Source organism: Sminthopsis crassicaudata, chromosome 3 (assembly GCF_048593235.1).
Source record: "Sminthopsis crassicaudata isolate SCR6 chromosome 3, ASM4859323v1, whole genome shotgun sequence".
NCBI classification, from domain to species: Eukaryota; Metazoa; Chordata; class Mammalia; order Dasyuromorphia; family Dasyuridae; genus Sminthopsis; species Sminthopsis crassicaudata.
Window position 1 is genome coordinate 582917869 of NC_133619.1, and position 11992 is coordinate 582929860.

Genomic DNA, 11992 nt, shown 5'->3' on the forward strand with positions numbered 1-11992 from the left:
CAGGTCAGTTGAGAAACCATAGATATTATGTAATACAGGAGAAAAATAAAAACAATAACAATGACATTCAGTTCACATACACAAGATAAAGTTCAAAACAAGCATAAAACCAGAAATCAGACAGGCAAATAAAAGGTAGGATTTAACAAATACTGGAAATCAGAGATCACAAGTTATTGGGTAGGGTCCAGAGAAGCAGAATCACGTCCCAACATAGGCAATGATAAGGAAACTCAAAACAATGTTATATCAGGATTAATTAAATGAAGGATGTTAATTAAAAGAAGAGTAATTAAAGTGGGGTGATGGAGACACTTGGGTGGAGATACATGGAAGATATTTAAATGTTTTCAAATTTCTGAAATTCTGATATATAAAAGAAAACATAATTTGATTTTTTTTACAACCCAGGAATGAAATTCTTAAGTCCTCATTTTTTACAAGTCACCCAGCAGTCATACAGATTTTGTCTGCAGCCACTACCTACCTAATCACTTGATCTATCCCAAACTATAAGGGCCTATCCTGGTAATCAGTGAATTCTTCATTACATGAAGTCTTTAATCAGATATTAAAATATCCAAATGTGAAGATCTTTGTAGATGGCACTCCTCACTTCTCAGAAAAGTCTTTCTAAAGCATCATCTCTTTGATCAAGATTTCTGAATGATTCCTTGTTCCCTATGGGATAAAGTCCAAATTTAAGATTATACATTATCAATCTAGCTTATTTGAGATTATTCTATACCATATGTTTTATTTTATTTCATCAAAACTATAATCTTTGCCAAATCTTGCATGCTGAGGATTTCCCTGTTTCTGAAATTTAGAAGATACTGTTGTCTCTGGTGGACATGCCTTTGTTATTCACTAGTAACAACAGAAATCTTTTCTTGTAATTCCAGTTTTAACTCAAGTACTAATTCCTCCATTAAAACTTTCTAGATGAATTGATCTTTTCTTCATAGATCTTAAAATTTTACTTATATTTTTCTTGACTTATCTTTTAATATGCATTATAGTTATTTGCTTTAAAGTCTCTTAAACTCATCCCCTCCCAGACTATCACCTCCCTGAGTGCAGAGACAACTTAAAATTTATTTGTATTCCTAGAATCAGCTCAGTGATTTACACCACCAGTTTTTATGAAACTCAAAAAATTTTAATCTGCATTAGCAAATTTTGCATATATTAATCCTAGACACACTGTGAGGAACCATAGGTTTAGAGGTTTAAAAGAGTTAACAAGCCTTTTACCAGACTTTTCCACAAGGAAAATTCTTAAAGATCTTATGATTTTAGCAAATTGAACAAAAGAAATAACTTTTTTGTCTCTGTCCCCCCCTCTTTCTTGTCTGTCTCAGATTTTCATACCCTGTCCCTAGCTTTATTCCCCTTCCTTGCTTCTTACTTTGCTTCTTTCCCTCCTTCCTTCCATACTTTCATCTTTCCTTCTTTTTATTTTTCTCCCTAAACTTCCATGTAAAGGACAGCTTTCTCCTGAAAAAATAGCGCATAATATTTTAATTCAAATTATAAAATTGAAGAACGCACTCTATTCTTTAGAGTAATTTTTGCTCATTAAATTGAATAAATTTTCCAGATCTTTATTTTGTTTAAAGAAATTTAGTTCCAATAAAATCCAGGCAGCCATTCACCAAAATGAGAAAGATGTACAAAGGATTATCCCTGAAGTTGGAGTTGTATGATCCAAAGAGTTCATTGGTAAATGGAATAGAGATTAAGGGTAACCTTTATCATTCCATCAAAATTGTTTTGTCTTTTTGAAGTGGCTTTGTCTGTTGGCTGCCAAGTCATATAACAAAAGCTTTAGTTAAATTCTACTATTAAAATATAAGGCCATATCTTCCTTTAGCAAATTACAAACATTATTTCAGTAAATATTTGAGGTATAATTTGAACTGTGGTCTTATTCAAATCCACTAAGTCCACTGTCTCTCAAGAAAGCCCCCCCCCTGCATGATGTAGTACATAAAACCCTGGTCTTTGATCAAGGAAGGCATGGATTGACTCCTACTAGCTTAATTCTAAGGATTTTACTATGTAATGTGGTTTGCTTTTCTCGGATTCATTTTTCTCATTTATAAAATTGTAATAAATAGGGCCTGACAAGAGTTCTGCCCATAAATATTCAAACTATTGTTGTTGTCCATTAAAGTAATCCTAAGCTCATTTAACATCATTTAAGACAATCCACAATCTTGCACATAATACCTTTCTAGCCATATCTCCATTTCATCTATTCTTTACCAATAATAATTCTTCTTCATAAAATCTTCAATAGTCATTTTTCAAAATAACATATCCTACCTCCTCCCCATCCTCATGTCTGAGAGTTATCTATTTGGCTTTTTAAATCCTTAACCTCCTTTAAAGTCTTTGTTCTGATAGCGGACTTACTTTTTTTCATTAATAAGAGTAACTCAAATTCTTTTCCTCCATAAAGTCTTCTCTCATTTCCCCATTGGAATTAATGTTCCACATCAAATTTCACATAAAGATTTGTCTTGAAGCTTTCCAATTCAGTAATAAGAAATATTATTTTCTGTGTATATTACTTATCCTTCTGCTAGAATTTAAATTTATTCATCAATATAATGTGTCTACCTAAACTTCTGTGTCTCATTTAGTGCTTAATTCTGTATTCTACCCATAGTAGGTAACTTAATAAATGTCTGTTGCCATTTATTAAATTGAATAATTATTCAATATTGGAGGGGATGTGGGAAAACTGGGACACTGATACATTGTTGGTGGAATTGTGAATACATACAGCCATTCTGGAGAGCAATTTGAAACTACGCTCAAAAAGTTATCAAACTGTGAATACCCTTTGATCCAGCAGTGTTACTACTGGGCTTATATCCCAAGGAAAAGTTAAAGTGGGAAAGGGACCCATGTGTGCAAAAATGTTTGTGGCAGCCCTCTTTCTAGTAGCTAGAAACTGGAAACTGAATGGATGCCCATCAATTGGAGAATGGCTGAATAAATTGTGGTATGTGAATGTTATGGAGTATTATTGTTCTGTGAGAAATGACCAACAGGATGATTTCAGAAAGGCCTGGAGAGATTTACATGAACTGATGCTGAATGAAATGAGCAGGACTAAGGAGATCATTATATACTTCAACAACAATAATATGATGATCAATTCTGATGGACGTGGCTCTCTTCAACAATGAGATGAACCAAATCAGTTCCATTTGTTAAATAATAAATAGAACCAGTTATACCCAGTGAAATAACTCTGGGAAATGAGTGTGAACCACTACATAGTATTTTCAATTCCTCTGTTTTTGTCTGCTTGCATTTTTTATTTCCTTCACAGGTTAATTATACATTATTTCAAAGTCCGATTCTTCTTGTGCAGCAAAATAACAGTATGGATATGTATACATATATTGTATTTAATATATACTTTAACATATTTAACATGTACTGTTCTGCCTGCCATCTGGGGGAGGGAGAGGGGAAAGGAGGGGGAAAATTGTAGCAAAAGGTTTTGCAATTGTCAATGCTGAAAAATTACCCATGCCTATATCTTATAAATAAAAAGCTGTAATAAATAAAGAATAATTATTCAATAAATTAAATTTTCTTAATTAATTAAACATTTCCAAGAGAGCTCTCTAAGCATTTTAAAAATAAAATAACAGCTATCCACTTAGACTCAAAGAATATCCTGAGTCCTAAACCCTAAGGACACTCATCTAAAAGTAATTTTCCTGGAAATCTTTTCACTTCAGTGTCTCTGTTACATCCTCGTGAAAGCCTATGGGAATCCAGAGTGTCTGGGGGGAAAAAGATTAAAAATACATTTAATTTCAATAGTCACAGTCTATATACTGGAGATAGAACCACAGTCTCTCTCTTCTCTGGCAGCAATTGTCCTCAGTATTATGAGGGCCCAGGACAGGTAAAGTTCCTGACATTGGAACAAACCATTCCCACCCTGGGAATATCCTAAATTAGTAAAATGGGGATATAGAAGGGAAAGTAGTCTTCAAGATCAGGAAAGGAGAAAGAGGAGAAGCAGTATCATTGTCATAAATATCACAGGGCTTTGAGACTATTATCCAAGAAGACATGAGTATACAAGACTACTCTGTTCTTCTTGGTTAATTTTATTGTAGTATTAGCAGTTTCTTTTGCCTCCAGCTGGGTCATTGATTTCTATGAAAAAGAAGATTATTTTTAACTAGAACGTTTTTTGGATATTGACTGTCTACTAAGGAGAGATGAAATAATTGAAGGAAGAGAGATGCTAGATTCAAGACTCATTGCTTAAAGATGTCATTTAAAAAATATTTACTTTTCAAGTCTCCTAGTTACATCTCTCTGTTACATAGTCACTGAGGTGAAGGATTATTAATTTTTTTTATAGAACCATAAGAACAAAATAGCAATAATCACAAATAGATGCAGAGGGTTCCACTGATTATACCAAGTTGAAACGAGAATAAAAGAGCCACAACTAAAAGAAGGGTTTTGATTAGATTTGATTTATAATTGATTACCAGAAAAAAAGACATATACATAAAAGCATAGACCAAGTGTAACCATTGGGCACAACATTTAATTATATAGTTTTTGCAGTAAGTCATATTTTGAAAGGGCTTTAAAGTTTACAAAGTCTTTTTGCACAGCAATTCCTATGATAAAATAAGAGTAAATATCTTTATACCCATTTTACTGATAGGAAAACTGATCTTTGGGGGAAAATACTTTACCCAGGTCCATTAAATCATTTATCCTTGGAGTGGAGATAAAAACTTAGTGCTCTGGAAAAGCTATAAGGATAATTCCTTTAGTTACTCCATCAATTAATTTATTTAGTACTTCAAGACTCAAAAATGCAGTTGAACCATTTTAGAGAGTCTATTAATATAGTGTAAAAATGGGTAAAAAATTAGCAAAACTAAGAAACACATTGAAAAATTCTTATATTATATGGAATGTTACATAGCCTTAGTCCCCCTCCTCTACAAATTAATGGAGGAGTTGACTTCTCATATTTCTTATTTGGTGTCATGGCTTGATTAAATTTTACAGTTGACCTCTATTTCATCATGTATGAAGAAAAAGAAAAAAAACAGAAAATCTATCTACTGTGATTATGAGAGAGGAAAATAAATTAGGCAGACTAGTGGCATCAACTGAGTGAATTAACATAGGGGAAAGAGCAACTGAGGTGGGTAAGAAAAAAATTTGCTTCCTCCTTTTACCAAAGATTTCTGGTGATGAGCAACAAATTTCTTCTGGAAATACTCACTCCATTATTTGATTTTTCTCACTGTTAGAAAGTTTTACCTTGTATCACTTCAAATATGATTTTCTGCAGCTTCTATACCTTACTTCCGATTTTGCCTTTTGAAGAAAATTCAAGCAAATATAATCTCTAATCATAATGGCAGTCCTTTAAATAATAAAAGTTACCATATTCCTTCTTAAATATTTTTCTATGATGCAAAATCATCTGTTTTGGAATAGAGAAATGAGGAATGGAGAAAAGAGGAAGGATATTTAAGTATGGAATTTAGAATATAGGGAAAGAGATCAGGAACTTGTGCTATTTTAACAATTCTAAATATATCTGAAGTGAAGGACTGCTTATCAAAACTGCAAGTGAAATAGGGCTGGAAGAGACCTCACATCTAAAATGAGATAATTATTATATAAAATTATCTTAATAGCTAGTGAAGCGGGAAAATTAAATTTTTAAAAAATGAATTTCATTTTGGGAATCCAAAAATAAATTCTTTGAGGATAGAACAGATAAAGTGTGAATGTATAACAATGGTAAAAAAAAAAAACAAGGGTTTTAGTGAATTTTAGGTCAATATATGTCAATAGTGTGACAGCAGTCAAAAATATCTACTGAATTTTATGCAACATTAAATAATTTTGGTGATAATGATGGAAATTAAAGAGTTGCACTAGATTACATAAAATATCTTTTTAGCTTTGGACATTTTTATTGTATTATATTGTATTATACTACACATTATTCTGCTGAGACCATATCTGAAATACCCTTACAGATTTGAGTTAATGTCAAACGACTGACAATCTTGAACTTGAAGAACAGAAGACGTAAGAAGTACAGGAAAACAGGCTGAAGAAAATAGATGATTTTGCATCATAGAAAATATATTTAAGAATAGATATGGTGATTTCTATTATTTAAAGGACTGCCATTATGATTAGAGATTGTATTTGCTTGAATTTTCTTCAAAAGACAAAATCAGAAGTAATGTATAAAAGCTACATAAAATCATATTTGAAGTGATGCAAAGTAAAACTTTCTAACAGTGAGAAAAATCCAAAAATGGAGTATTTCCAGAGGAAATCACCAGAAATCTTCAGTAAGAGGAAGGAGTTATTAACTGCACTCACTTTTGAACACAAGAAATTGGAGACTTATGAAGTAATCATTCCTGCAACTAAATCCAAAACAACTGGTCTCTTGGAGTCTTTTCTAGTTGGGCATTATATTAAAATAGAAACAAAGATAGAGGAGACAGTATTAATTGTAAATGAAAAAGGAAATATATGGCAATGCTTTGGAGTAATGTTGTATACAGGGGTAGAAAGCTCATCCATCACTGGGAACCAGGTTGAAAAACTACTAAGCAAAGAAGGATTCATTCCTTGACCAAGAGATGTATATGTGGACAATGTTTGGCAAAATAGTACCTCGTACTACATTGTAAATTACTTCATTCTTTCATTCCAACTTGAAAATATAATTCCCCCCATCTCATAATCTTTCCATATAAATATAAAGAAAATGTAATGTTTGGGTAGCTAGACATACAGATCTTTGTTATACAGTGTCCATAGTTGAACTGGAAGGCTCTATGTTCCTTGTTCCAATGTTCAGAGTATGCATAAAAAGGCTAGGAATAAAACAATAATAATGGACAATCCAAAGATTTAGAAGTCCTTCACTTGTAGCTTTAATAGATTTTAGAATTTGAACAGTCTTATTTCCCAAAAGAATATCATCCCATTTTACTCATGAGAAAATTGTAGTCTAGACAAGTTAAATAACTTTGTTGAGGTCACACAGGCTGCAAGTGTTAGAAGTGGAATTGAAAACAGTTCTTCTAATTCCAAATAGAGGAGTCATTTTATAACACTATCATTCCACAATTTACTAAGTACTTAAAAGATTGTAGAGTATATTATGGAAGGAAAATCCATTGCTTATGAATAAAGGCAAAAGGCAATAAATGGTTTTCTTTTGGTCATTGGTATCAAGGATTTGAGATGCATCAATTACTCCATATAGGAAGGAAATCCATATGGAGCAAGTGGAAATCTGAATGAGCCACTCTTCGTTTACCAACTCAACCTTCATGGTAATTATAGTATATAGAAAATATATCATCACATTGGGTTCACAACAGGACAGTCACTATTGTTAGGGAGGAGCTTTTTGGTTCCAGGTAACAGGACAGAGACATAGTAAGCTACTGGACTGACTTTAGATTACAAGACAGAGCAAACTCTCTATGCTTTTTGGATGCCCTTGCATCAGAACTAGGGATAATGAAAGTAAAATCTACAGATTAGACAAGAGTGCCCATTTATGCTTAAATAGAGGCTTGTTTTTAAATCTTATTACTCATAGCAAGAAAAACTAGATCCCCTCTTTTTGCCATCACATTTTAAAAAGTCAATTTTTGCCAAAAAAAAAAAAAAAAACGAAGTCAGGCAATGATAATGTAAAAATGTAGAAATCAATCATTAGAGCTTATTATGCCATTATGAAACATAAAGAAATATTTCTGCCTGATCAATTTTCTATCTACCTCATTTTCATCATATTCATGCATTGTCTTTTCCATTTTCTAATGAATACATGGATCTTTCCTATCACTTGGAAGATCTGTAGCTATTTATTGTCTTAAATTTCTCTTTCCTCAGTTGGGAAGTACCTTTTCAGACTCTAGAAATGTTGCTCTTTGAAAAGGGTGACTACAAAGACAAATATCAGATCTGAATATAAAATTAAAAATAACATTAATAGAGCAAATGACAGATAATGTTGGCAATGAGGGCAAAGACTGACTCACAGCTTAATTTTCTAGCTTGAAACATATCAATCACAAAATAATAGACTTAAAACATTAAAAATAACTTTGAATTCCAGAACTGTTTTATTTTTTATTTTTTTATTAATTTTATACTTATAACATTTTTGACAGTACATATACATAGGTAATTTTTTTCTTTTACAATATTATCCCTTGTACTCCCTTCTGTTCTGAATTTTCCCCTCCTTCTCTCCACCCCTTCCCCTAGATGGCAGGCTTTCCCATACATATTAAATATGTTATAGTATATCCTAGGTACAATATGTATGTGCAGAACCAAATTTTGTTGTTGTTGTTGTTGTTGCAAAGGAAGAATTGGATTCAGAAGGTAGAAATAGCCTGGGGAGAAAAACAAAGAAATGCTCACAGTTTACACTCATTTCCCAATGTTTCTTCTCTGGGTCTAGCTGATTCTGTTCATCATTGATCAATTGGAATTGGATTAGCTCTTCTCTATGTTGAAGATATCCACTTCCATCAGAATACATCCTCATATAGTATTGTTGTTGAAGTGTATAATGATCTCCTAGTTCTTCTCATTTCACTCAGCATCTGTTGATGTAAGTCTCTCCAAGACTCTCTGTATTCATCCTACTGGTCATTTCTTACAGAACAATAATATTCCATAACATTCATATACCATAATTTATCCAACCATTCTCCAATTGATGGGCATCCATTCATCTTCCAGTTTCTAGCCACTACAAAAAGGGCTGCCACAAATATTTTGGCACATACAGGTCCCTTTCCCTTTAGTATTTCCTTGGGATATAAGCCAAGTAATAGCACTGCTGGATCAAAGGGTATGCACAGTTTGATAACTTTTTTGGCATAATTCCAGATTGCTCTCCAGGATGGCTAGATTCTTTCACAGTTCCACCAACAATGCATCAGTGTCCCAGTTTTTCCACATTCCCTAGGACATTAATCATTATTTGTTCCTGTCATTTTAGCCAATCTGACAGATATGTAGTGGTATCTCAGAGTTGTCTTAATTTGCTTTTCTCTGGACAATAGTGATTTGGAACACTCTTTCATATGAGTGGAAATAGTTTTAATTTCATCATCTGAAAATTGTCTGTTCATAACCTTTGACCATTTATCAATTAGAGAATGGCTTGATTTCTTATAGAGTCAATTTTCTGTATATTTTAGAGATGAGGCCGTTAGCAGAACCTTTTACTGTAAAAATGTTTTCCCAATTTGTTACTTCCTTTCTAATCTTGTTTGAATTGGTTTTGTTTGTATAAAAGCTTTTTAATTTGATGTAATCAAAATTTTCTATTTTGTGATCAATAATTATCTCTAGTTCTCCTTTGGTCACAAATTCCTTCCTCCTCCACAAGTCTGAGAGGTAAGCTATCCTATGTTTCTCTAATTTATTTATGATCTCATTCTTTATGCCTAAATCTTGGACCCATTTTGATCTTATCTTAGTATGTGGTGTTAAGTGTGGGTCCATGCCTAGTTTCTGCCATATTAATTTCTAGTTTTCCCAGCAGTTTTTGTCAAATAATACATTCTTATCCCAAAAGTTGGGATCTTTGAGTTTGTCAAACACTAGATTGCTATTTTTATTCACTATCTTGCCCTGTGAACCTAACCTATGCCACTGATCAACTAGTCTATTTCTTAGCCAATACCAAATGGTTTTGTTGACTGTTGCTTTATAATATAGTTCTAGATCAGGTACAGCTAGGCCACCTTCATTTAATTTTTTTTTCATTACTTACCTTGAAATTCTCAACCTTTCGTTGTTCCATATGAATTCTGTTATTTTTTCTAGGTCATTAAAATAGTTTCTTGGGAGTCTGATTGGTATAGCACTAAATAAATAGATTAGTTTAGGGAGTATTGTCATCTTAATTATATTCGCTCGGCCTATCCAAGAGCACTGAATGTCTTTCCAATTATTTAAATCTGACTTTATTTTTGTGGCAAGTGCCTTGTGATTTTGTTCATATAATTCCTGACTTTCTTTGGTAGATGGATTCCCAAATATTTTATACTATCAACAGTTATTTTGAATGGAATTTCTTTTTGTATCTCTTGCTGTTGGATTGTGTTGGTAATGTATAAAAATGCTGAGGATTTATGTGGATTTATTTTGTATCCTGCAACTTTGCTAAAGTTCTGAATTATTTCTAATAGCTTTTTAGCAGAGTCTTTGGGGTTCTCTAAGTATACCATCATATCATCTGCAAAGAGTGTCCAGAACTGTTTTATGATCATTGGTCAAAGGACTGACATACAATGAAAAGATACAAATAAAAAATAGTGTGGAACACTATCAGATACATAGTAAAATCTTCATTCTGTCCTCTAATGTTTTTTTTTTTTCCCATTTTCTTTAAGGGAATGGGATTGTGGTCCTGTGGAGTATTTCCATGGCAGATTTCAATGCCAGTACTCCCTCTTCTTCCACATTCTATCTCACTGGAATTCCCAGTTATGAGGCTAGACACCACTGGATCTCTATTCCCTTATGCATCCTCTACTTTATCGGAATAGTGGGTAACTGCACCATTCTTCATGCTATCCGGACTGACTCAAGCCTCCATAAACCCATGTACTATTTCTTGGCTATGTTGTCCTTTGCAGACATGGGCATGTCCCTTCCCACATTTATATCTGTCCTCCAGGTTTTGTGGTTCATTTCCAGGGAGATTGAATTCAATCCCTGTGTGATACAAATGTTTTTTATCCATTCCTTCTCCTTCATGGAATCATCAGTGCTTCTAGCAATGGCTTTTGATCGCTATATAGCTATTTGTCATACATTAAGATATGCCACTATTTTTACTCCACAACGCATTGCTAAAATTGGAATATTTACCTTTCTTAGGAGCTCCCTCCCTGTCATTCCATTGATGATCCGCCTGACATACTTTCCATTGTGTCGATTCCATGTCCTCTCTCATTCTTACTGCCTGCATCAGGATGTAATACGCCTAGTTTGTGCAGACATCAAATTCAATTCTATTTATGGTTTAGTTGTACTCATTCTATACTGGGGACTTGATTCACTGGGCATCTTTGTGTCTTATATCTTTACCCTTCACTCTGTGTTGAACATTGCATCCTGGGAGGAGAGACTCAACGCCCTGAACACATGTGCCTCTCACATCTGTGCTGTTCTCATCCTTTATGTTCCCATGATTGGTTTTTCCATTGTTCACCTCTTTGCCAAGAATGCCTCTCCCCTTTTGCATGTTCTCATGCCTCACATCTATGTCCTAGTGCCCCCAGTTCTCAACCCTATCATCTATAGTGTGAAAAACAAGAAAATTCATAAGGGGATCATCTATTTAATCACCCCAAAGAGAATGTAGTCCACCCTAAGATAAGCACTATTAAGATATCATCCCATAAATTTTGTAAATATGATGAGCTGAGAAGGGTATTGAAAAACAATTTCATGAATCTCAGTCACCTCTATTTTTTATACATGCATATATATATATATATATATATGTATATATATGAACAAACAGAAACACACACACACACACACACACACACACACACACACACACACCTCTTTCCTGATATTCCAAACTCAGTTTTTATAAATGTGATTAAAGACATTCTATTTCAACTCCATGCCCCTCAATTTATTATTTGTAAAATAAAGTTTAGATGAGATGATTATTAAGATTTTATTCCTATTGTAACATTCTACAATTTGGAAGTACTAGGGCAATAATATTTTGTACTTAAGTTCACTACTGAGCTCCTTCTATATGCTATAAATCTTCTAAACAAATATATCTACTTTTACTGAATTGGAGAGTGTATGTGACTTTAGTCCTAGTTTGCTTCATTTGTCTTAGGCCTTTGATCTCTCCATAAACATATAAACTATATGT

At 33.1% G+C, this 11992-nt stretch overlaps 1 protein-coding gene across 1 annotated transcript; it reads left to right on the top strand.

The window, feature by feature from the left end:
• The first annotated feature begins 10510 nt into the window (after positions 1 to 10510).
• On the top strand, positions 10511 to 11455 carry LOC141559899 (olfactory receptor 51G2-like). The gene has a single exon (XM_074297553.1). The coding sequence runs from the start codon at positions 10511 to 10513 to the stop codon at positions 11453 to 11455; it is 945 nt and encodes a 314-aa protein (XP_074153654.1).
• The last annotated feature ends 537 nt before the right edge of the window (positions 11456 to 11992 follow it).